Genomic DNA, 27632 nt, shown 5'->3' with positions numbered 1-27632 from the left:
TCCTGTCACATAATAATAAAAACACTAAATGTACTAAACAAAGAAAGAATTTTAAAAGCAGTAAGGGACGAAAGGCAAGGCAAGTAACATATAAAAGCTGTCCTATCAGAATTATGCCAGATGTCTCACCAGAGACTATGAATGCTAGAAGATCCTGGGCAGATGTCATACAGACCCTACAAGAACACAAATGCCACCCAAGGCTACTGTACCCAGCAAAACTCTCAATTACCATAGACGGAGAAAACAAGATATTCCATGACAAATCCAAATTTACAAATATCTTTCCACAAATCCAGCCCTACAAAGGATAATAGATGGAAAACATCAACATAAGGAGCAAAATTACACCCTAGAAGAAGCAAGAAAGTAATCTTTCAACAAATTCACACAAATCTAATTCCACCTCTATTTTTTTCTACTAATATTGTACTTTATTTTTTTCTAATTTTTCATTAGATATTTTCTTTATTTACATGTCATATGATTTCTCCTTTCCCAGTTTCCCCTCCAACAAACAAACAAACAAACAAAACCAACAAGAACCAACTCCTGTTGCCTCCCCACTTTCCATGCTTGCCACCCCACCCTCTCCCACTTATAGGCCCTGGCATTCCCCTACACTGGGGCACAGAACCTTCACAGGACCAAGGGCCTCTCTTCCCACTGATGATCGACTTTGCAATCCTCTATTATACACATGCTGCCAGAACAGTTAGTCCCACCATGTATAATCCTTGGTTGGTGTTTTAGTCCCTGGGAGCTCTGAGGGTACTAGTTAGTTCATATTGTTGTTCATCCTAAAGGGGCTGCAAACCCCTCAGCTCCTTTGGTCCTTTCTCTAACTCCTTCATTGGGGACCCTGTACTCAGTTCAATGGATGGCTATGAGCCTCTACCTCTGTGTTAGTCAGCTACTGTCGGAGCCTCTCAGGAGACAGTTATATCAGGCTGGCTTGTCCTTCTTTCAGTCTCTGCTCCATAGTTAGTCTGTGCAACTCCCTCTGTGGGTATTTTGTTCCCTCTTTTAAGAAGGAATGAAATGTCCACATTTTGGTCTTGCTTCTTCTTGAGTTTCTTGTGGTTTGTCTAATTCCACCTCTTACAACAAAAACAACAGGAAGTGACAATTACCTTTTCTTAATATCTTAATATGAAAATTAATATTACCAACATATCCTAATCAATTGAAATCCAAAAGTATGAGAAATTAGAAATTTGTTGATTGTCATCCAATGGTCTCTCTAATTTGGTAATTGGAGAAATAGATCCAATATTGTACAATCTATATACACTGTCAGCTTGTTTGTTTGTGACAGTGTCTTGCTGTGTACAACATAAGGGTCTTCAAATCTTGCTTCTCCTATCTCAGCCTCTCTATTAGTAGTACTGCTTATTTCATGTTTTTACACTATACTATGGTTTTCAGAACAGCTTATATATTTCAAAAGTATTTATATACCCAAGGGAGACATAAACAATTAACTTAGGAGGTGGCTTGTAGGACAGAGAACAACAAAGAGTGAGACTGAATGCTTTGCTTGACGTTTGTAGCTCTTGTATTAAGTTTGAAGAAGAGGACTTTATAAGTTACTCTTTCTCTGAGATGAATGCTTTTCCAAATTATCACAGCTAATGAACCAGATTCTTAACTGCACCTAATGTCTGTGCCACCCTCCAGGCAGAACCACTGTTCATTGAAACAGTTGGTGAATGACTTTATGGATAGACCATCTTAATACACACACTATTTCTTAAATGAATGTAACCTGTGGGCTGAGAATAAAGTTACTCAAGTCAAATAGTTTTGACCATAGCAGAAAAAAAATCATTCTAATTCATAAACTAGGAAAGATAACACAATTGATTACATCTATAAAATGAAAACAGATGTTTTCATAGAAAAATATGAGGCTAGGAAGAGGGTTCAGCAGATCCATGCTTTCTGGGCAAGTGTGAAGGCTGGTGCTTGAGTCCCAGCACCACATGAAGGGCAGGGTTGTTACACTGTACCTTGTAAGTCCCCACACCAGAAAGGGGTGAGGACAGGAGTTCCCTGGGACTTGCTGAGACCAATCCAGCTGAGAAAGTGAGCTCCAGGTCAGGGAGAGACCCTATTTTAAAAAGTAAGCTTGAGTACAACCAAGGAAGACACTTAATTTCTGGCTTCGATACATGCATACACAGGGAAGCATATCTTCACACATATGCACACACATGCACACATACATGCAATACACAAAGGTACACACAAGCATTATTGGAAAAATGCAAACACTTCTTTTAAAGTTTCAAAATATTATTCCTTCTCTATCCTAGCTTCAAAATTTTAGAGCTGTGTGCTTAATTTGGAGGGTCAGCAGAGGTCAGGAAGCAAGAAAGGGGTCATGAAGAAGATGCGGGAGAGAAGTTGAAGGGGACAGAACACATGATATGAAAGGGCGGACTTGGAGGTGATAAAGGTTTCAATGGAGATGAAAGCTGGCTAGTTTTATAATGTTGGAAAGTGCTGTGGAGAAGGATGGAGGAGAGGAGGTGTTGGTGAGCTGGTTAAATCAAACTAAGAATGCATGAAAAGTCTTATGGAGAACCACTACTAAGTAAGCTACTTTGTAAGGACGTGTATGCACACATACATCCACTACTTAGTAAGCTACTTTTTAAAGACATGTATACACACACACAGATGTAAGTGTTAAGTATATATATATCATATAAATATCTAAATATATATTATAGTTATATATATTTAAGTATACATTTAAATAGGGAGTATATATAAATATATACACATATTTAAGTATATATATTTAAATAGGGAGTCTGAATCTATACTTAAATACTTATTATGTATATATACTCCTCATTTAAATATATACACTTAAAATATACACATATATATCATATATAAGGTATATATGCTACAAATATAATACATCAGGTATATATGTTGTATATATAACATAGAAGATATATATTTTATACATGCTTTATACATATTTAAGTTCATATATTTAAATTCTGGGCCAGGTGCTACACAGGTGAACAGTGTTCCACCGATGGCATGACTCATTACCTAAAAAATCTCAGTACCAGTGTGAGACACTTCTCCACAAGTTATTGGTGAAGGACTTTCCCAGAGCCCTCAAAACAACATTACCATTGCTCTTGGTGGCCCACAATAACTGAATGGAAATACCATACTGAAAACACAACATACTTTGGTTGAAGGACATAGAGAAAACAAGCTAGAATGAACCTGAAATCTTTCTTCCCATTGGTTAGCTTGCATGGTGCAAGGAAGCACACTGCAGGCCACCAGGAGAGAAATCAGAAACAGACTTGCACCCTAATCCAACCTGCTGAGCAGTGTCTACTGGTCCAATAGTGGATGACATCTACGGAATTAACCAACCCCTTTCTGATGTACTTGGAGCTGCACCAAAAGGAGCGAAACCATCCCTGATACTGTCAATCTGGTCAAGACCCCATTGCTGTGGAGACTGTTGGTTCTAGAGGGAACCAAACTGCCTTCTCAATATCTTTATACCCATGAATCAGTGTGGCACTCAGCCTTGGTCAGAGAAGTGTCTTTTTGCCCAGGGTAGTGGTTAATGCAGAGAACCACAAGTGGTAAAAGTGCTGAAGACTGGTGACCGTTGCATGTTCAGCTCTAAATAGGCATTTCTATCAACATCTCCAATGTTTATGGAACATCACAGAAAAGGGGCAGAAAGTGAGAGCTAGAGGCTGGGGAGTGGTGCTGTGAAGCGTGTCTCCATGGTCACAGATTCACAGTAGCTATGGTTACCTTTTTAAGACCTGCACATGCTCAAGCCAGGCAAGATTCCTTGGTGGACTGGGGAGGGCTTGTGAGGATGAACCCCTAGCTGAGGAGGTACTACATTTGATGGCTGCTGGGGGAGAAGTCATTTTTCCTCTAATATTTTAAGGAAATCTCTCTGTGTTATAGGATAAACAGTGTTGACATGCACATGCAAGTACAGCCACCCACCAAAGCTTAGGCAACCCACCAGAGCCACATCTCAGAGGAAAAATAGCAGTGAGTATCAACATGATATTGAAGTGTTGCTTCTAGAATTTCCTTATTAACATTACTCATGATGTAAAGAAGCCAGATTTAAAATACAAATGAGAAGAGTTAGCACTCATCGATCTTTCTCAAAACTTCTGGGACTATGAGATAGATAGCTCAGGGACAAAGCACTTATTGCCAAGCCTGATGACCTGAATTTAAGCCCCAGAACCCAAATGGTAGAGAGAATGAACTTCCACAAATTAACCACTGACCCCCACAAGCACAGTGTTCATATAGTGGGAACCAGATAACAGAGGCCTGAACAAGGGGCTGGCCTACAGCCTTTAAAGGCCCATATGCCAGTCTTTTACATTTACAAACAACAGTTGGATTGTTTTTGTTCTTACTGTGTTTTAATTCACAGTAAGGAACACAGGTCTCAAATGCAGAGCCATGTGCTGAGCGCCTGGTCAGAATCGTATACCTCCTGACACTCCTGCTACCGAGTTCAGGGAATACCCGAACCGCGAGTGCAGAGCTCCAATGTTGGCTCTGTGGGTTCATCCCATTCTCTTGAAGCTTTGCTGTTTTCAAGTGCTTTCTTTGGTTCCTGCATTTGGTTCAATGTGAGGTTTGTAGGTGGGGCTTAGTATTTATTCCTCATCTATTTAGGGCTTGTTGCTTCTTTCAGGTCTGTGTCCTGGTCTCCTTTATCAATTCCTTTAAATTCTCAGGCACCAATCACAGCAATACCACACTTGCTTTGTTTTCTTTCTGGAACCAAGATTAGAGTAATTAGTTCATTACTAATTATTACACTAGTTCGGTCTCATGTACTTCACAGCTCCTGCTTTGCCATGCTTTCCAATGATTTCATGTTGTATTCTAGTTGGTTTCTCAAGATTCTTTCCTAGTTTACAATTCTATTTTAGTACATAAGTTTTGCTTTAATCTCCACAATGAAAGTATTTCAATTTGCTTTTAATTTTACAAAGTTCTGTTTTTAAACTTGGATTGAAAATTTTGGATAGCTTCTTGTAAAAGTAGCTTTATTCCCCTGAAGTAGTTGTCTCCAAGGGTTACTGCTTCAGTCTGCTAACCTAGCCTAGTCCTGGGAGCTTCTAGCCTCCATACAATCTAATCTAGGTCTAGGGTGTTTTCAGCCCTGAGACTTACCACTGAATACAGGTCCCCTTTCTAGATGTTTCTGAGCTCTGGCTGGCCTGGTCACCCTTGAGCTGACTGATCCTAGCTGGCTTCTCTGTCAACCTCTGACTGAATTGCTGTTTGGCCTCATACTAACTTTGGCAATCTGTTCTAACCTTCTGGCTCCTCATTCTCTGGCTTATCCTGTCTTTACCTGTGTCAAGCTTGTTCTCTCTACATATCCTGTCTCTGTCCAACTGACCCAGTAAAACTCTGCATTTGAGGCCTCTGTTCTTCACTGTGAGTCAAACCACAGGACAAACAGAAATAGTCCAACTGCTGTTTGTAAAACTTCCATGTCTGTCTTAGAAAGTACTGTTGTCTATCTGAAGTTTGATGGTATTCTGGTTAATTTTGGTCAGCTTAACAGAAACTAAAGTCACTTGGGAGGAGAGAACTTCAATTGAGAAAATGTCTCCATCAATTTGGTCTGTATTCAGTCTATGTGTATTTTCTTGATTGTTGATTGGTGGGAGGGCTCAGCCTACTATGCAGAGAGCCACCCCTGGGAAGATGGTCCTGGGATATATAAGTCAGCTGTACATAAGCATGGATATGAACCAGTAAGTAGTATTCCTCCATGGTCCCTGCCTCAGTTACCAATTCCAGGTTCTTGATTTCAGCTCCTGTCTTGGCTTGCCTCAATGATGACTTCAACTTTTTAAGATGTAACAAACCCTTTTCATCCCCAAGTTGCTTTGGTGGTTTTAGTCATAGCAACAGGAAAACAAACTAGGACAGGTACAACAGTGAATTCTAATCTAAGAAAAAGAAAGATACCTAAGGAAAAGCATACGACTATGAAACAGGTCTGCTAGGTATGCCAAGATGGGCCATTAGAACCAACACAGACAAAGTCAGTCAAGACCATCATAACATCTCCTGTCTCTGGTACAAAACTTCTTCTTGTGAATGATCCAATAGCAATAATATATTCCACAGAGGAAAGTGATGGTTCAATAACCATTTCAAAATTGCCAGCTAATAATACAACACTTACATACTGCTTTCTGCTTTTTTTTTTTTTTTTTGTTTTGTTTTTTTGTTTTTTTTTCGAGACAGGGTTTCTCTGTATAGCCCTGGCTGTCCTGGAACTCACTCTGGAGACCAGGCTGGCCTCGAACTCAGAAATCCGCCTGCCTCTGCCTCCCAAGTGCTGGGATTAAAGGCGTGCGCCACCACCGCCCGGCTCAACTGCTTTCTGCTTTTATTGGTGCTGGAGATCTAGCATGGGTCTCATGCATGTGAAACACATATTCTACTATAAGACCCTGTTTTTATATTTTTTCTTTTAAAGAAAAATCTCATGTTATACCTCTATCCGCAATGGAACTCGCTATGTAAAGCAGACTGCCCTCGAACTCACAGAGATTTCCTGCCTCTGCCTACTGAGTATGTGCACCTGCTTTCATCTTCTATAAGTAACCATGATTTTACTGTGAGTGCAAGGCCAAGTGTAAACATTATTAACTTCCACACTAAAAGTGACCACACAGACAGCAGAAGAGGTTCAAGAAACAAAGAACAGCTTTCCTATCCTAAACCTGGATAGAAACAAGGACCTCTAGTAATGGCCAAAAGTTACCAGAACAAGATACACAAATTTAGGACTATTATTTAGCATAGTATTGTTAACAGTAGAAGTGGAATTATTTGATATTGGGAAAGAAGGCTAGACAGTGGGGAGCATATGGCACTTACCCCACTATGACCATTGGAAGGTGTCCAAAGAGATCAAATCAAGACTCTGAGATATCAGCATATTTTGAAACAACAAAAACAAATTAAAGCAAAACTAAACAAAAAGTAGCTAAGCAAAGCCTCTTCTGTAAATTAGACTGGGAGGAGCAGGATTCTGATCACAGAATCTCTTGGTATTATACTATTTGAGAGGATAATAGTAATAGGTGGGAGAGTAGACAGATGCCGAGCAACTAAGAGTACTTGCTGCTCATGCATGGGACCTGGGTTCTGTCCCTAGCACCTACATGGTAGCTCACAACTTCCATAACTCCAGTTCCAGGGCTCCAATGATCTCTTCTGACTTCCAGGGGCCCCAGCCAGCCACATAAAGAACAGACATACATTCAGGCAAAACATTCATACATTTAAAGTAAATAAAAAATGTAAAACAAGAGTAAGTCAATAATTTTTAAAAACAGAGAAATGAAATTGATAAAAGGAAGCTGCCTCCTAGGGGCCAATGAGGCACTGAAAACAGCCTGTACAGCTCACACAGCACCCCCCCCCCCACACACACACACAGCTCATCCTTCCTGGGCAGTGACAAGCTACTGCTCAAGACCTTGTTCAGGAGCTGCGTGCCCTGATCTTCTGATTTTGAGTCATTTACTACAAAAGGGCAACCAGTGACCTCTCACAAACTGCTCTAAGGGCAGGGTGCTCTCATACCTCTGTCCCTGATGTGGAGCCACTCATTAAATATCAAGTGCTTGCAGCTGGTTAATTATCCTAACTTTTCTTATTCAAGTAAGAAAATCTTGAGATTACTCAGACCACAATCACTGACTAACAAAAGAGCAGTATTTAGCCTCTGCAAAATGAACACAATCTCAAACACAATTAATGGTTAAATTTTGTGAAGACAAAAAGAGGAAGAGGAAATGAAAAGCCCCTGCAAGCCACAGTGATGGGACTTTACTATAGCTGGTGGATTTTTCCCTTTGTGTCATTTTTATAAGAATAGACATAGCCAAGTTAACACACTAACTTCAGAGGCAAAACAAAAAAAAGCGCACTCTGTGTGTGTGTGTGTGTGTGTGTGTGTGTGTAGGGGGCAATGCACATATGCAGGCATGCAAGCATGTGTGCATGTTTTCCCTTTGGCCATCAGACGTAGCTTCAAACAAGTGTCTTATTATTTTTCCCCATGAAAGTTAATTTATTGCCTGGAGAAGAGTTAAAGGAGCTCTTGAGGATGATCTCAGACTATGTTCTCTTTGCCAAGTAACTCTCCCTAATTATAGCATCATACCCATTGGACATGGATAAAAAGAACAAGTGAGGTCCTGTGGTGTAGCTCTTTGCCATGACATAGTTGCCACATTTGTCCTTGTGTGGCAACACTTCAATGTATGTGAGCATTATTACTACACACAGACTTCAGTTTATGTACCAGATCTATACCTAAAAAGCCTCTAAGATAAAACCACATCAATGTCCATGACTACAAGGACACCCCAAAATTAAAGACATTCTTCATAACAGACCCCATTTTAAAGATGAGTATATAAACTATTGAAAAAACTTTAAAGCCATGTAGAGTGCCATTTTAACATCTAGGAATATCACAATTGGTTTCTTGAAAAGTCTTTGTGACCTTCAGCATGGGGGATCTTTGTCCCTATTTCTTATTGGCATGACAACTTCTGCTGGGAGAAATTATATGTTCAATAATTTTGTACTTGTTGAAAACATTACAGGAGGAAAGTACACCGATTATAAAGACCCATCAGAAGAATGGTGCCCACAGAGCAGCATCTTCTGCAAGGCCCGTTCCCTCTTAAAATGGTTTTAGCTTTCTTTTCTATGGCACAGACGCCTTCATTGTTTTTAAAATTATATTCCACACCTTATTTTATATTTGTGCTTCCTTGGCTTTTATCTGTCATGATTAAGTGAATCTTAACCATTTTTGCATTTTATCCATTAATGACTAAACTTAACTAAAGATGCCCTCAATACACCTTGGATAGATAGTCCTTCATTTTATCTTACTACCAGAACGGTAGCCGACACTTTGAACTCATTGTTATTTGGTGTTCTGCATATTTTAGATATCTAAGCGTTTATGAATTATAATATAGAAAGAAGCAAAGCTCAGACCTAATTCCTTCAGAATGATTGTTTTAGTTTATGGCTTTAGGTTCATTCATGTCCACTAACTAAGAAGCAACACTTAGGCCAGGGCCTCCAAGAAGTGCTTATGGTGCAAAACATTAAGCCTAGTCTGTCCTCTGGAAGACAGACATGAAACCAGTAACAGTAGAGCAGATATGGGTTCACTCTGTCTCTGTAAAAGCTGGAGAGACAGCAATGGTGAGCACAGCAACACTGCAGCCCAGCAAAGAGCACACAACCAAAGCCCAGACAGAACTGAGCCTCCTCCAGGAGCACAGCAAAGTGTCGCTGCCGCCGCTGCCGCTGCTGCTGCTGCTGCTGCCGCTGCTGCCGCTGCCGCTGCCACTGCCGCCGCTGCTGCCGCTGCTGCTCTACACTTTGTTCAACTGCTAGGCCTGTGCCAATGAGCAAAGATACTATAGCTTTGCTGTCATTCTGACAACTGTGAATCTGCCTTTATGACGAGAGTCACTTGCAGATGTTTGCTGTGGCCACAGTCTACTCACAAAATCTCTTAGGTAAAGGGTGAACAGAAGTAAGGAAATTTGCTAAGGTCCTTTTTAAGTGTATTTGTGGAATAGGCAAAAGTCTTACCACTCAGAGAATTACAAACATCAAACACTGACATCTGCTATGGTAGGAAAGAGTGCATAATGCTTAGAAAGTAGCCACAGAGCCTGGTCATGAAGAAGAGAATGTATGTGCCATGCTAAGAAATTTGGGGTTTATTCTAAATACAAGCAAGGCGGAGAGTTTACTCAAAAGAGTTCTCTAATCCAATTTATATCTGAAAGATCATTATATAATGATATTTTATATCTATACAAAATGATTGCAAAAGATCATTATGCTTCTGTTAAACAAATAAGAAAGTAAGAAAATCAGAAGATAAATGTGAAGGTTTAGACCAGGGCAACATGTAGAGGTAAATGGACAGGAGATCTCTGTTGGGTTATGAACCTATAGCACTTACCAGTGGATTAAAAGAAAGGAAAAAACAAGAAAGGCCCCAGGGTTACCTTGAGTTTGAGTATACCATCACTCATCTTTGGACAGGACTGGAGACTGAAGATGTCCATGAGCAAGTTAAGGGTGTATGCAAAGGAGGCTAAGAAGTTGCTGAAGGGGGCTAAGCAGAATGGTAAGGACCAATAGATATTTGAAAACAGAGATGGGCTATTGGAGGTTTTAGCATATAGCTGTTTCTTAAGATCAGTGAAATGCTGGTGACCACTTCCTAGAAGCATGAGAAGAGAAGAAGTGAAGGGCTTGGCTTCCAGCAATGAATGGTAACAGAGCCAGTGGCAAAGAAGAAAGAAGGATGAAAAAAAGGAAACAGCAGGAAAACTAAGGCTTCAGTGGAAGCCTCAGGCATCACTCGGTAGGACGGAGTTAGTGGTGGGCAGGGAAGACAACCCAGGCACAGGAAGAATTAATGCAAGGTGGCCTAGCTACAGTCAGTGCAGTGACACTCAGAGCTGAAGAGGCCTAAAGGCAAAGCAGTGAGGACTGCACCGTGAGAACTCTAACTTCTGAGTAATCCAGTGAACATCGTGTGTCTCCAGAAAGTGTGTTAGATAAAATGTATGCACCGGTAAGTCTGCTCACAAGTGTTTTATCCCATGCTTTTTTTGAAGGAGAAAGGATAAAGAATTCTAGAATCCATGGCATTCCATTGACTTCCACCAATACAAGTTTTTCCAAATGGTTTATATTTTGCTAATTGAACATTATACTCATTAAGAATTTGTTCTAGCCGGGCAGTGGTGGCGCATGCCTTTAATCCCAGCACTTGGGAGGCAGAGGTAGATGGATTTCTGAGTTTGACGCCAGCCTGGTCTACAGAGTGAGTTCCAGGACAGCCAGGGCTACACAGAGAAACCCTGTCTCAAAAAATCAAAAAAAAAAAAAATTGTTCTAACTGTGGTTTATAGTTTAATTTATAGTTAAAAATTGAAGTTCTATTTTAAGAACATGGAAAATATTGCAGAATTATTAGTTATGTATCAACAAACTACCAAGTCTTCTAAGGAAATAGAAAAAAACATCATTCTGAGAAATAGATTACAAATTACTAATACAACACAGGTACACATTATCTTGAGAAAATTTGTTAATACAATATTATTTATCCTAAGTGACCACTAGAGCATTAAAAGAATCAGTTTTGACTTTAAAGTGCACTCGAACCTACATTATACATTTATAATTTTCTTAAATTACTTAGTTACTTAGCTGTATAGCTCCAGGTACTGCTCACTATTCAGTAGTATATGGACAAAGTTAGAATCTGCTGTCAGAAATGGCTTCTTTTCCAGGTCAATAATCAGGTAAGGAAAACTATTTAAGGCAAAATATGTGTTTTAAATTTGTTTTCCCTTTAAAAATACTTTGAGTTCATCAATTTGACTTCACTAGCCTGAAATACACTTGCATACATTAACACTGCAATAAGACTATGAAACAGCAGAGAGGCTTGGTCTCCAAATCCTTCTTGTCAAATAGTAAGAGATTCCAATCAGCCAAACACCTCGCTAATAGTCATGGGACTGCTGTTTTAATTAGCTGGTGATATTTCCGACCAAGAATCTCAGATGATGAAACTGTTTTTCCTTGTATTGAACCAGCTTGGCCCAGACTAGCCTGTCCCGCAGTGACATGTATACTGAATACAAATCAGACAGCACAGCTTTAAATCTGTGTTGCAGCTCTCATTTCCAATTCGAGAACTGTACCATAATCATAAGCTTCTGGTGGATGAAAGGGAATCAGCTCTCTGAATATTAGCTAATGCCACATTTGCAAGTCCTGAAGAGATCTGTGCTGTTAAAAAAATAGATCATTTCGCGGGAACCTATATATATGAATTGCTTTGTAGTGTTCAGCTGATAGAAGCGATGCCTGTGCTGGGATTAAACCCTTTTCATCATAAAACCTCATCTGGTTCGGAGTCCAAGTCCATCAAACCTTTTTCCTTTAAAGTCCCGCCTTTGATTCTACATCAATTTATTCAAACCGCAGCTGGGTGGCTGAAAACGAAAGGACAGCATCATTTAAACCAACCATGTTCCCAACTTGAAAGAAGGGCTATAATTAAAAAAATGGGCATAAAAGAATGGAAATGGGATAATATTTTTTAATGGTAGTTCAAAGGCCGACAGATGTCAAAGCCTTTGAAGATGTCAGTACACTGAGCAAGAAGTTGCCATAAAAGAGCTCGCCTAAGAGGTGAAGCAGCTTTGTAATGGCTGCAGAAACCCTTGCAGACACATCCTTGTGTTTTTAATTTGTCAGAGCTTCTGCAGTATTTTCAGATTAATGACACATGATGATAACTGCATAGCAGACATATTTTTATACTTGGTTAAATGAATAGTTTATTTCACATTCTTTTAGAACTAGATAAGAATAAGGACACTTTGCTAGGAAGTCCCAAACTCTTCTGATTACCTCCCATATTTATGCTAATTTTGTGGGACTGGCTCAAGGCAGAGCAGCTATTGCTGCCAGCTTTTGTTCTTTAATAGTCAGATTGCTTGTAACATTACAGTTCACATGTGGTAGTTAGGATGTGTTCCACTACAGCTTCCTTCTTTTCATGCGCTCAGAACAATATGTGCCTGAATAATTAATTTGTGCACAAGTCATGTCAAAGCAAATTAATGTTTAAAAGCATTCCAGAGCTCAATCTAAACAACCACAGGCCACCATAGGGTTCTGAGGAGACAGAAATGCCGAGGAGAAAACACTGCAGCCTCAACTACAATTTGACATCAATGCTTACTTTAAAAGAAAGGCTTGTGGTGCTGAGAGTAAATGCTGGTGAGCTCACTGCTCACATCCAGGAGAGGAAGGGCTCAGGGCATACACTCATCCAAAGAGTTCTCCCATATCAATTCGATTTGATCTGTGAAACTGCTCTCACAAAATTTATGAAGGGTAACCTCAAATCTCTAGTGAGGAGTAGCAGAAACATTTCCTACCAATCGCTATCCCTGTAATTTATATCCACAATGTGGCACAGGTGAGAAAGAGTTCATGGGGAGGGGATGCAGTCAGATGGTTTTGGGTTCAAATTCTATCTTTACATATAAGAAGAACCCTTTGGGTTTGCTTTCCCATCTGTGAAGACTGAGATCATAGAATCTCCTCCTAGAACATGTGGATCAGGGTTGAACATATATATGCTCAATTCCCATTCTCAAGCAAAATAATGTACAGAAAAAAAATAGGCCATTTGAAATAGGCCAATGAAAATGGTTACATTCTTATATACAACAAAATCATATTTTAATGAACATATTCATCATTGTAAAGCAGATGCTGAAATTTCTCACTGCCCCACAAGCAGCAATTTTTGAACAGCATATATCATTGCTTCTCCTGGAATCTGACGTGGCCATAGCTAGTCAAAGCCTACAGAATACAAGTTCTAGCTTTGACAGCTCAGCCCTGCAACAGCCACTGCAGCTGCTCTGCAGACAGGGTGCCAGGGTATGGACTGGGGCATGGTAGAGGGAACAGCGTTGCTAAGCAGAATGCTTGAGAAATAGAAAGTTGATGATGCAAATGATGTGTAGCTTAAGCAGTTGGACTAGCAGCCTCCCCCTGCCCCCAAGTTTCTGTGATAGAGAAAATTTGAGGGTTACTTTCCCAAGAAAGGACCCATTTTTCCTCTTCCAGGTCTCTTAAGTGCCTATAGTTTTGGTGTGAATGGCCTTAGTGGCAACTTCAAACAGACTGAAGCTTTCTTAAAACATCTCCCTGCTTGTCTGCATCTTCCTAATGCTGGCCTCCATGTCACCATCTCCAGATGCCCAACACTCTGGACAAACCTTCAGTTGGCATGCTATTAGAAATTTATCTTCCTGTAAATGCCTCTGCCTTCTCCTCCTATTCTCTTTCCACACAATAACGTCTTCATTTTCTACTATAATGGATTTCAGCTTATGAGAAAAATTTAATTAGAAAAAATTATTATAACATGGCCTCTAGAATAACTCTTTTCCAGTTCAATGTTTATATTTTCACTTCTTAAGAACTTCCCCAGCTTTGGAAGGCATATTCTATCATCTGACTAGAGGTGCAGACAAATAGCCAGGTAATACCACTTATGTCATTTGTAATGCTTCTTCCACTTGCTAAAGGGCCTGACAGGGGACCCTTCAGAGAAGGGCTTTCACCTAGTACTTGTCAACGAGTCCTGCATGTTCTTCCTCTGTTCTTGGCTCCTCAAACTCTGGCTTGTAGGGACACCCAAGAAAAGCCTGCTTTGTTTTCCTGCTAGATCTGAATTTGTACTTTACTGAGTAATGCTGGTAGTCAAGCATGTTCATCTGGGGGAGATGGAAAACCTTTCTTGCTACCAACTTGGGGAAAGTTTCACGTGAACTGGAAACCTTGATGCTCTCAAAGCAGTAGTGGGACTTGAGAGGCTAGGTGAGGCATTTCTGATGTTTCCTACATCACTAGCACGTCTACTGGCCATCCAAGCCCTCCCCAGTAACTAATGGCCCAGGCTGCTTCACTCATTCATCTATGCCTTGTTTCCTGGCTCCTTATAAGACTCCTTAACCTCTAAATCCATATCCACCTGCAGAATTATGGAGGCAACATCCTCATCTGGGTACAGTAGTCTAACTGTTGTATACCAAGTTTAGAGTTTCAAAATAAATAGCCTAGTATGGTTAGGACTGTTTTAAAATATGTGTTCATTTCAAATCCCTCAACAATCTAGGTGTCAAGTATGCCTTTACAGTCTATTGATTATTTTGCTCTATGTTCTCTTCTCTCTCTTGACTATTTTCTCTGTTTCTGTTTCTCTCACCTCCCCTTTAGCATGGCTTATCTGCTGATTCTCATCTACCTCTACTACACTGATATCCATTACAATCCATGCTTGTGACCTCAAGCTCTTTCTAATGGTGATGGAGAACTTTCTTTTGAACATTAGTCCTGTATGTCCACATAACTCAGTGGCATCAATACTTAGATGTCTAGTGATACATCAAACCATAGCTCTGGGTACCTCTCCTCTCCCTACCTGATCTACTATCTCCAAGACACTGCCTTAGATAAGAATCTTATCATGTCTCAGTAGCTTAGGTCCACTTAGTCATCCAACCTTCAATCTTACTATTACATGAACACTAAGGCCTGGCATAGGAAGTAATTTAAAAATCTTAATGGGATAATTAATCAAGTTGAAAGTTGCTGCCATAGGGAAGTTCTATATTCATAATTTTGGCTAATGTTTATATAAAAACTTTATATAGAAATAAATTTGAAGTATTTATCTTTTGAGGAATGATAACTCTATAGCTTTTATTGGGACTCCATTTGTCCAATATCAATCCACACTAATGTGCTTTTAAAGAGCAATTATAATAGGTAATGATTGAAAATTTTAAGAGATGTACTCTTCGTATTTCTGAATTGAACAATTTAGCTTTCATAGTGCTCTGCAGGCTGGGGGGAAAAGACATCAGTAGACTTACCTAGCACTGGACTCTTCATACTGCAATATCAGCATGCCAGGCCAGACTGTCTACTGGGATTATAGTGGCACAACTGCTATGGGACAATTAACCACTATCTGATCAGATCTGAGCCCTGTTACACAGGAGGGCATTTCATGCCTGGTACTATAATCCTGGTCAAAAGTCCATGGCTGGGCTTTGCTAACTGGTCATATTGTCAAGGTGCTTGACATACTTATGTTTATAACTACAGACCCTGTGATTCTCGCAAGCTCAGTTAGAACAGCTTCTTTGTGCAGACACAGCTATCAATGGAGTGATGAATGTCGAGAATAAGATCCAGACTGTTCAGCTGTAACAGGGCATCCATATTAGTCCCCCACCAAGGCTCAGGGAATATCATGGAAAAGGATGCAGACAGAACTGAAGCTGGATATGAGTGCTATGTAACACTGTCTTTTGGACATGGTTAATGCAATCCTGAACACACAACTGTGGTTACCTGCACAAGACTTATATGAGATCAAGACAGTAAAATTCCCAGCATAGATGGAATAGGTGATCTTTAGTCACCACCCCTTACTGAGGAGATTTTGCCAGTGTAGTGTTTCTGGGAGTGGGGAAATCACTTTGAGGGTGTAGCTACTTGTAGGTTTCCCATGTTCCAGTGGATGGCCCTAAGCCCACACACATATAGGCAGCAATAACTGGACTTAGTGAGTGTTTATGTATAGACACATATACAATATGCATACACATATAATATACACAGATACCATATATACATATACATACATACACACGTATAATGCATATATACATATAAAGCTGGAAGCAGATGTGTTGAGGGTATATGGTGGAAGTTGGAGGGAAGAAGTAAAGAGTATATATGACCACATTTATTATATACATGAAAGAAAATTCTCAAAAAAAAAAAAAGCACCCACTGTATTGGTGATGATTTTTCTTGCATGTCACTAGAATGGTGTTCCATGTTTTCCCCAAAGCTTGAAACATCTGCACAGGTGGACTGACTGCAATATGAAGCTCAGAGCACTCTACACTTGAAACCTGTGCTTTTATCAAGTGCGCACTTCAGTAGTACTCTTTGAGCAAATGAGGAGCAAAAAGTCTTCCAGCCTTGCCCTCCACTTGTTACTGCACACCCCAACATGGAAATATTTGGAGGTATCAAGTCATTTGCCCAATAAGAGCACATGATATTCTCATGTATCTAGTATTTGGGTTCTTTTAGATAACATTAATGAACATATACATTTTAAATATAAAATTACAGCTTTGGGAATTCTAGACTAAATAATATCATTAATAATTGCTAATGTAAGACATTGTGATAAATCTAACTTATTTTAAACTTTCCAAAGATTTGTAGTTTTCCCATTGGAAAATTCCCTTGTTCCAGGATTGCGCCTAGACACACTGCTGGGTGAAATCTCCTCCTCAAACAGGGGTCACTGTATTCCTGGGAATATGTGCACACATGTCTAGAGACCACGGCTATACTACAACTGTCCCTACAAACAGTGAAAAGGACTGAGATCCAGTGTCACAGTGCCTCAAATTTGATTCTCTAAACTATCACTACTTTATATTCAAATAGTACATATAATTTCAGGATTTGATTTGAAATCTAAGGGGAAAATATAAGAGAACTGGAAAAATAATGCATATCCAACCCCTGGAAGTCTGATTGTTAACACTTTCTATCTGGTATTATTTCCCAAGTGTTGAGTACACAAATATCAAAAATTATTAGAAAGGTTTGCAAATGGGATAATTATTTAAACAAGTGAACTTTAAAAGCCGGACGTTGCTATTTGTGTCACATTTGAAGAAGTATTATCTTCAAATGATCAATTCATTAATGCTAACTTCAATACTTTTAGGATCAACAAGATCAATTTTAATTATTTAAAAGTTTCTACTTAAGATGATATTTTTCAAATGCTTTCCTCTTCAAATAAAAGTTCTCCTTTACATCAATTCCTGTCATTTTTGTCATAAAAATGGTTCAGTTGTTAACTATCATTCATATCATGCAACCAGGCATGATTCCAATTAGTCTGGCCTAGAACCCAAACGACAGCTTAAGAAGCTTCAATTTGCCAGCTCTTTGAACATTTGATGGTATCATCATTCTGCCAATCATTTCTTGCACTCTGGCTTCAACCTTTCTGTCATGAAAAATTACTTCAACTATACAAATGAAGACCTCAGGGATGTCCCTTCCAGAACTGATGGGGTCAGAAACCCAAAGGTGGCTTTTTTAAGACATCAAGGAAGAAGATACTCACCCAACATCTCCTCAAAGATAGTCCCTGCCAGCATTCAGTGAATTCACCGAGACAGAGCTGGGGAGCAAGGACATTGAACTAGAAATCACTAGTGGCATTTTCCTATGTCGGTGCTGAGATGGAAAGACTACTGCATCTTACTGCAAATGAAGCCAGCAGTCTTACTGCACTCCAACTTGACAACAACACTGAGAACAGCAGTCACCAAAACAAACACAAGCTGCACGTGCCCAGTCAGTCCCAGCACAGGAGCAAAGACCTGTGACTCTCCCACCCTGGGCAAGGCTTTATGAACAAGCTTGTACATTTCTTTTTTTGGCATGTCCAAACCTTTCCAGAAACCTAAAACTTTCTTAGGTGAGGTTCTGACATAAAAAACAGTGAGCTAGCTATTGGTGTTCTGTATATTGCTTTTATTATGTTTAGGTATGGGCCTGGATGGCAAGTTGGTATAACCACTCCTGAAATGGTCTGGTGGTTCCTCAGAAAATACGTTCTAATTGAGGACCCAGCTATGCCACTCCTGGGCATATACACAAAAGATGTTCCAACATATATCAAGGACACATGCTCCACTATGTTCATAGCAGTCTTATTTATAATAGTCAGAAGCTGGAAACAACACAGATGTCCTTCAACAGAGGAATGGATACAGAAAATGTGGTACACTTACACAATGGAGTACTACTCAGCTATTAAACAAAATGACTTCATGAAATGGATGGAATAGAAAATATCATCCTGAGTGAGGTAACCCAGTTACAAAAGAACACACATGGTATGTATTCACTGATGAATGGATATTAGGCAAAAGCTTGGAATACGCATGATACAACTCACAGACCATATGAAACTCAAGAAGAAGGAAGACCAACGTATGGATGCTTCAGTCCTTCTCAGAAGGGGAAGAAAATAATCACAGGAGATAGAGGAAGGGAGGGGTCTGGGAGAGAGAGAGGATGGGGAGTAAAAATGGGGGCCATGATCAGGTGTGGGAGGAAACGGGGAGGGTTGGGGGAGAGAGGTGAGAGGATTATGAAATTGAAAGGAGGTGTGTAGCATCGGGGGATCAGGTACTGGAGGTAGCCACTAGAAAGTTCCAGATGCCAGGGAAGCAAGAGGTTCCCAGGACCCAATAGGGATGACATTAGCTGAAACACCCAACAAAGGGGAAAAAGAACCAGTAGAGACCATATCCAGTGGTTAGGCATGGCCCCCAGTTGAGGGATAGGGCTACCAACCCATCTCAAAAATATTAACCCAGAATTGCTCCTGTCTAAAGGAAATTCAGGGACAAAGAGTGGAGCAGAGACTGAAGGAAAAGCCATCTAGAGACTGCCCCACCTAGGGATCCATTCCATCTGCAGACACCAAACCCAGACACTATTGCTGATGCCAAGAAGTGCTTGCTGACAGGAGCCTTGTACAGCTGTCTTCTGAAAGGCTCTCCCAAAGCCTGACCAATACAGATGCGGATGCTTGCAGCCAACCATCAGACTGAGCACAGGGACCCCAATGGAGGAGTTAGGGGAAGGACTAAAGGAGCTGAAGGGGTTTGCAACCCCAAAGGAAGAACAACAGTATCAACCAACCAGAGCCCCCAGAGCACCCAGGGACTAAACCACCACCAACCAAAGAATATACAAGAAGGGACCCATGACTCCAGCTGCATATGTAGCCGAGTATTACTTCATCTGGCATCAATTAGAAGAGGGGCCCTTGGTCCTAAGGAAACTCAATGAGAGGCCAGTGATGTGGGAGTGGGTGGGTGAGTGGGGAGCACCCTCATAGAAGCAGGAGGCAGAGGGGATGGGATAGGGGGTTTGAGGAGGAGAAATAGGGAAGGGGGATAACACTCGAAATGTAAATAAATAAAATAACCAATAAAAAAAATAGTGAGTTAAGAGTAAGAAGCCCTAGTTTGCTAGTTCTGTGCCCTTGGGCAAGAAAAATCCCACATTCCTTATCTATGAACTGAAATGATGGAAATTTGGTCATCTCTAGCTGACCTAACCTGACTATATTATTATTGGACATTTAAGTCATCAGCTATGACTAAGGGTCATGGTGAAAGAACCTATGGTTCAGTGACTTCTCGTTCTTTGGTGAACTGTTTTGGCACTACAGAGGGAACCCATTCTAATCTGTATTTAAACTGTCTCCAGCATTTAATTAACTCTTTTTCAAGGACAATTTTAATATTTCCAAAGAAACCCATTAAGTATAATGAGAACAAAGAATATAATTTTAAAGCAGTCATTATTAGTTGATACAAGGTTGTTAATTCAAAAGGAATACATTATACATTATTATTTAGAAGATTTCTCTTTAAATGAATATTCTTTATCTAAAAGTGGACCACATATCATAGCATGTGGTTTCCATGGTAACTAAACCATTTAAAAATATGCAGAAAACTACAGATACACTGCATAATTCTTCTAGGAATGGATCATTATAGATTTCCTTGTTTCAGCTTGTATTTTTGTTTTTTAAACTTCCTTTTTCCAAAATGAATATTAAGATGACTTATTTATAATGGTATAGTTACCAGTATATTTGTACTTCATAATGTAAACAATTTTAGAATTATAATGGAAAAAGAAATCTAGAAATCTTTTGAAAAGGTTTCTCTTTATTTGAAGTGACATACATTTATACTTTTGCCACATTAAATTCATATTAATAGATATATATTTTAATTTATAGAACACACAAATAACAAGTACATTATTAATATCACTGTAAAAGAAACCACTGTTGGATACAAATAAAATGAGCTCTTTCCATCAATGTATCTATGGCAAAATATAAGGGGGATATTTTTCACCACTTCCATTTGGAAAAATCTTTATGATCCAGGATGGTATTAGAAAAATACAGAACATTTCCCACTGGCTTTTTAAAAAATGTATTAGTTAAGAAAGCTCTACTTACAAAATAAATGTATAGAGGAATACAGCAGTTAGTGACAAACCCTAACTAGAGGAAGCAGATCATGATAATGTGTGGATTTAAAGTCATGTTTCCTTTTGCTAAGAAAAGTGAAATGTTGAAAGCCTTTCCAACCAGCTGTCTACTGCCTGGAAAAAACTTTATGCACTGCAGCAAAACCCTCTTAACACTTAAAACACTTAATTCTCCTCTGCTCTCCCTATAATACAAATAGCTGGGTATGCCAGGAACAGCTGTTAGAGTGTGGTGTGTCCACAGTAGAGCAGCAGGCAGCCACTGCAGTGTGCCTGTCACTAGAGGAGGAGGTGAAGAGCAGGCAGCCACTGCAGTGTGACTGTCACTAGAGAAGGAGGTGAAGAGCAGGCAGCTACTGCATTGTGACTGTCATTAGAGGAGGAGGTGAAGAGCAGGCAGCCACTGCAGTGTGCCTGTCACTAGAGGAGGAGGTGAAGAGCAGGCAGCCACTGCAGTGTGACTGTCACTAGAGGAGGAGGTGAAGAGCAGGCAGCCACTGCATTGTGACTGTCATTAGAGGAGGAGGTGAAGAGCAGGCAGGGTGACTGTTCAGCAGCTGCCCCTCGCAGTTTGGGTTTTCTGGACAGTGAGTCTGGTGTGACCCAAAGAACTAAAACCTTCCTCCTTTAGAGTACAGGAAGTGACACTAATAGATACTGGTGATGAAACACTACTTCAGTCACTTTAGTACAGATACAAATATCTTTTATTCCTGGCATAGACTACCATTTGGTTTACTATGGAATATTTTTTTCACAGACAAGCCAGAGAACAGAAGGTAACAGAAGGTAGAAAGCATTGGAAATTAGCTAAAATTCTGAACTACTTACAGACCCTGCCAGGTTTAAATTGTTACTTTAAGACATTTTATTAGAATTCAGGCCCGAAAATAAAATGACATCATTAGAATTTGGTAGACTGGTTACTCAAAGTGTTCTTTCATATGATATATAATGACTTAAAACCTGGATATCTTATAGTAGCTTTGTTTTCTGATTTGAAAAAATGATATTCTCAATAAATTATAATGAAATGTGGGCTCACTAATATAGAGTATACTACTTACACTTTGTGTAAATGCTCAAAGATTCTAATGTTCCTGCAAGTTATATTGGAAAATGCCTAATTTACAGAAAACACCATTAGTTTTATGCCAACATGTTTTATACTCAGTCCCATATCATAAATTTATACCAAAATGAGAGTTAGGGAGAAGAGTGATGGCTTCTCTCATCATATATTCATCATCTTTCCCTTTTTACTGTGGCTGCTAGCAAGCTCACAGGTGAACCTTACATTTAACCACAGAATTTTTACAAATGTAGATTTTCTAATGTGACTTAACATCATCTTTGGTTTAACAATTATTTTTGATCATAAGGTATGAATTTGTTATAAAATGTTGCTATTAGCAATTTTTGAAAGTAGTATGTGTATTTTAAAAAGTCAAACTTTTTGATAGAAAAATGCTAAGTCCAAAGATTGTCAATAAGTAGATATACTAATAAGGTCCAGATTACACATATTGTGCAACTAGCCCTTTAAAAATTAATATAACTTTCCAGGTTATATTAATGCCTAATCCATTGCAGTACACATATCTAAATTATCAATGGGAATCTATAACTTGTACTCATGTATGAAAATTAATAAAAAATGTAATGCTGTTAAAATACAATTTTTAAGTTTTAAAAGTAAGTACCTTCCAAGGAAAGTTTTTAAAGTAGAGGTCTAGAATTCTCCATTTTATAATGTCTATGATAGGTAGGACTTCTTAATGTGATCCAATAAAGCAAAATTAAAATCCTTTCCCTACTTACTACACAAAAGTTATTTTATCATGATTAGAATCATGATTGTCCATTTAAGAAATTAATGACATTCAGTATGCCAATGTCGTGCAAAATCCATAGTGTACATCTAAGTGACATGTTTGACATATTTTTAGACATTGCTCATTACTTTCTTCAAGGATGCTGTCCTGTGAGGGCTCACAGTGCTGGTCACTCCCTTATCATATTGATCTGTCTATCATGCAACAGGTCACATGGACCTTCTAAGGCAGTAACAACACCTCTGGGATGGTCACAAAGGTACCATAAAACTGTCTTTTGGCATTCATATAAACCTCCCATTGAGGCCAACCAGAGACAAGATTAAGAAATCTCTAAAAGGGTCATCATCCTAAATGGACAACCAAAAACCACGTCAATGAAACTTATGATTTGTTTTTCTTCCAGGTCAACATTATGAATTCATTATGTGCTAATACTAAAGGAAAGTCACAATTGCATATAGAACTACAATACTAAAAAAAGCTTTGTAAGATGATATTTATAAATTTTCTTTATATTAAAATGTGATTCAGTCAATTAAACTGTCTCCAATTTCAGTAAGAGAGTGTTGGTTAATGAAAAATATTTGAATAAATCATGGTGTTCATTTCCACCAATCTGGATGCTTTTTCTAAAACATGATCTTATGCACATCCAGACTGAACATGTTAAACAGGGGTGACAAAATTTGATGTACATTTTAGCAGTATAGTTATCACATAATAATATATTCTTTGCTAAAAAGTATGAAAAATGGCACAAACACATAAAATAATGAACTAATAAGATGAGGGTGAGGACTAACTGTCCTCAGATGTATTATAAGTGATATCCTTATTATAGAAAAGGGCAATTACTAGGATAAAATCTAATTTGTTATAATTATATTCATATTCACCAATAGGCTGGCAAGGCTCACATAGAGAAGAACAACTAAACAGTAATCACTGTCTTTCATATATAATATACTATATAATTGGAGGAAGCTGAAATGATATATTTTTTATATTATCTTCAGTCTCCGGATCTGATGGAAGAGAGCAGCAAACAAAGACATGTCATCCAAGACAGACACTGCAGTGGTGCTCTGCCAGCCAAGGGCTGTACAAAATGGCCTCCAATGCTAACCTGGATGAACCAAATGTTAACTGAAAATCAAATCTCTCTGGAAATAAAAAAAATTAAACAATCTAATATTTAAAATATATGTGTTTCCCTACATCAAATACCATGGTGAGTTTTTAAAAATTTTTCTATTTCGAAAAACATCAAGCCATTTTGTGTATTTTTAATTTGTGAATGGAATTCAGTAACTCCAAGGTATCATACATTAAATTTTTAGGCCACAAACATAAAAAGACATAATATAAAAATTAAGGAGCTACCTGAAGGATAGTGAGTTAATATCCTCAGAGAGGTACCACAGACACACATTTTTAGTATATTGGTAGATATGATAAAAAATTTTTAAATGTAGTTATTAATAAAACTTCTTTAAAATTGTATTCTCTAAAGACAACTAGGTAACAATGTATGCCAAATTATTTTCATTTTGCTTAGGAATGAATTGACTCCGAATCTGCATTGCTTACTGGCATTCCCATGACAGCAATCTCAGCTAGTAAAACGCTTAAGAAAAACACAAAATATGTGAAATCTACTAAACCAAAGCATCTAAAACGGTCAGAGTCTTCCAAGTGAGTACTTTGATGAGCATAAACCCAGTTAAAAGCCATATTGCACCATTCCTATGGTCGAATTACACATAATAGTTCTGAAATTTCCCTTTTGTTATATCAGATGAACCGCGCCCTACATTAGCAGATACAGCATATGCAAAATCAGAAAGATTTCCTATAAATTTGGCCCCCAGTGTGTCGGCTTTCCACGACAGCACCAAAATAGTCAGCACCTAAGCAAACTAATGGGTTTTATTGTATCTATTATGTGATTTTTCTATGCAAACAGATCGTATACTGACCCAGACCTCATGTCCCTTATCATGGGAGGACAATGGTAAGGTTAACATTATGTCTGAAGGAGAACGTAAGTTTGAAAATAGTCTTTAAAAGAAAATTAAAAACAACAGCATATATTTTCTAAAGGTTCTAATAAGGTTAATAGTAAAAATATAATGAATGTTGTTAGAAACCACATGATTATTCTCGGACCATGCGTATTATAATAATCACCTGTTAGTAAACATATAACCATAAAGCAATCAAAACATACGTTCCCTAAAAATGTATATTATTGACAGAAAATCTAGTCAAGTATACTCCTATTGTACCAATTACTCTCTGAAATGAGACAAACCAAGGTCAAATGAAAAATAGCCAACTCCCATTCTTTGCCTTACCGCCAGCTGCTCTCCACTCAAAAAATTAAATCTTCTTTAATTAGAAATGTTTTGATGTTTAGGTAATTACAGAATTGTTTAAACACATACCAAACCAAAAGACTTATTTTGCTATTTGGAAATTCTATTAGTTTAGAAGGAAGGATAACCAGGGCTTAATTCTAGTGTGGTTAGCATGCTTGGATTTCAATGGCAAAAAAGGTCTTTAGATCTACTAGATGATATGGTTTTATTAGAAAAGAAAATTATCTTTTTATTGTTGTCAATTGCTCTTAAATTTTTCTTTAATAAAATTTCACAGCAATCTGCTCAAGAGGATATACTAAAGGCCCTTGATTATATATACCCTAAAGAATGTATTATACCACAAAGATACATACCCAATAAGATTTTTTTCATCTGAAATTTATAAAGATAATTTTCCATGCTGACAGTGCACATTTCATCCATAAGTTTGAAGAGTCAAATGCTACCACAGCTGGGGGTTATTCTGCCAAATGGCTTCCAACAGGGACTATAGAGATGGAGGCTAGGAGGCGTGTGTGTGTGTGAAAGAGCACTTCTCTGGAGTCATTTTTATCAATTACCATCCAAGTAAGGTAATGAAATATAGAGTCTCATGAAGAAAAGAAACAATAGGCAGGAGAAACAAATATTAAAGCAGCTTGATTGCCTTCAGAGATTAAAACAAAAAGCCAGGGGTGAGGCTAATATATTTCTTAGGGATTTTCTAAGGCTGAGGGGAGGGGTAAGGGGCATACCTTTAAAAAAAAATCATGAAAGGAACTGAGACAAGATTATAAAAAGAGGGACCAAGTTATAGCGCGCCATGGGATTTTTAATCTGGCTACCTGTGGTTTCTGTAGTTAAAGCCTTATTCATCCTCCAAACAGGGGGTGGGGCAGGGGGACAGAAAACAAAAAAAAAAATCACATTTATATGTCAGTTTTGCAAATGATCAAACAGCGTGCATCAAGAAGAATAAGAAAACATGAAACGCTGATGACTTTTTAAGATAGACACCCGTTTTAGCAAATATTATTGATAATTACCTGTGCATCTCGTTTCTTGGACTCTTGAATTTGATTTTCGTGCTCCATATTGGCAGCGCGAAGCTGTTCCTCCAGGTTTTCAATTTCCCGATCATGGTCTCGGACTAGGCTATCCTTCTCTGCGCTATGCTGCTGTAATAGGTGCGTCTTCTCCTGTTCATGCTCCAGCTTCAGCTCTACTATCTGATTGGACAATGAGGAGGACAGTTCATCAACAGAACATCCTTGTCGTCATGACAACTCATGTACAGCTTAATTTTTCTCTAATTTGTCCAAGTTGAAAATTTTATTTTTGCGTCATTATTACCTCACCCTTAAAATACATTCATTTTATTGGGAGCATTTTATCTAAAACTCCTAATATTCAAGATACTTGGCATATGCAGGAAATCCTTTGCAATCTGTTGACACTAATGTCTGAAAATTGAAAAAATTTATGTTGAATACTAGGTATTTCCTCCCCAACAACTGGGTATTGCTGACCAGCATGGTTGTAAACAGTTAATAGTCAGTGCGCCTTGCTTTCTGCTTGAATATAAACATGTAAAAAGCAACAATTAAGTCGATCAGTTCCCCTTATGATTTCCCAATAAAAGATCTGAGCTAAATACGCATCTGGATTATTGTATATACAGTTGTCTTTTAAAAATAAAATGATAAATTTCAAAGCTCTATTATCTCGTTGTCAGCTACGGCACACCAACATAAACAGATGTTATGTCTTCCAGAAGAGCACCTGCTGTGCTGCAAGCCTGCGCCATGATTTCATAAAAAGCATTCTATTCTCAGGATCCTTTCCCAGTCCACTCCACACTGGAGACTGTGACCTTGGCCAGTCTTAGCCTCTCCCTGCTAGACTGAATGGCAGCCTGAGACCAAGGGCCTGGTTGCCGCAGCTTTGATACTAATCCTCCCAGACTGTGCACAATGGCACCCTACCTGGCCTGCAAACTATAGCCAGCCAGGCTGTCTTTGAAGCAGGTGATGAATAGGGGACTGCAGGAAGCCAGCTTCCCCAGTGAACTCCAGGCCACACAGCTGCTAAGAACAGTCACTTGGATTTTTCTTCAGTTTTGGTGGATTTCAGGGTGTGGGGGGGTGCTGTTATTTAGAATATGTTGTGTTATTTTCAGCGTGAGAATCCATCTTCAAAAAAGCTAACAGTAGGAGTCTGCTCCAAATCGATCTTGTTTCCTGCAATGACTCACCAGACTACCTTATCTTAAAGCTATAGCAGTCATTTCTCCAGGAATGCACACAAAACTAAATCTCAGAAGCCATTTTTCTATGAATTTTAAAGTTTTAATTCCCTAATTGCAAATAAGAATCAAAAAACAAATTAAGCTTGCTTTTAGATTAGGACATACATTTTAAAATATTTTTATTGTGAATTTAGAGTTGGAAAACCAAAAATAAATATATAATTATTCATAAATATATTATTTAGAAGAAATGTATGCTAATTCTTGAATATACCTACTTATGATTATGTTACAACAGTACATAAATAATATAGA

General features: G+C 38.6%; 1 protein-coding gene across 17 annotated transcripts in view; it reads right to left on the bottom strand.

Annotated features, from left to right (window-relative positions):
• The window catches only part of Cep112 (centrosomal protein 112), a 507666-nt gene that overhangs the window by 291001 nt on the left and 189033 nt on the right, over positions 1–27632 (bottom strand). For 16 of the 17 annotated variants that reach the window (XR_004113083.1, XR_004113081.1, XR_004113080.1 and 13 more), the window contains one exon: positions 26116–26298. Coding sequence is in view for 13 of the 17 variants with exons in the window: in XM_031350526.1 (XP_031206386.1) it covers positions 26116–26298 (183 nt within the window). In the remaining 4 variants the exon portion in view is untranslated. Of the gene's footprint in view, positions 1–1822; positions 2114–26115; positions 26299–27632 lie in introns of those variants that run through there. The other variant, XM_031350525.1, reaches the window with a different exon arrangement.

Source organism: Mastomys coucha, unplaced genomic scaffold, assembly GCF_008632895.1.
Source record: "Mastomys coucha isolate ucsf_1 unplaced genomic scaffold, UCSF_Mcou_1 pScaffold5, whole genome shotgun sequence".
Classification (NCBI taxonomy): domain Eukaryota; kingdom Metazoa; phylum Chordata; class Mammalia; order Rodentia; family Muridae; genus Mastomys; species Mastomys coucha.
This window is presented reverse-complemented; position numbering and strand designations above follow the sequence as displayed.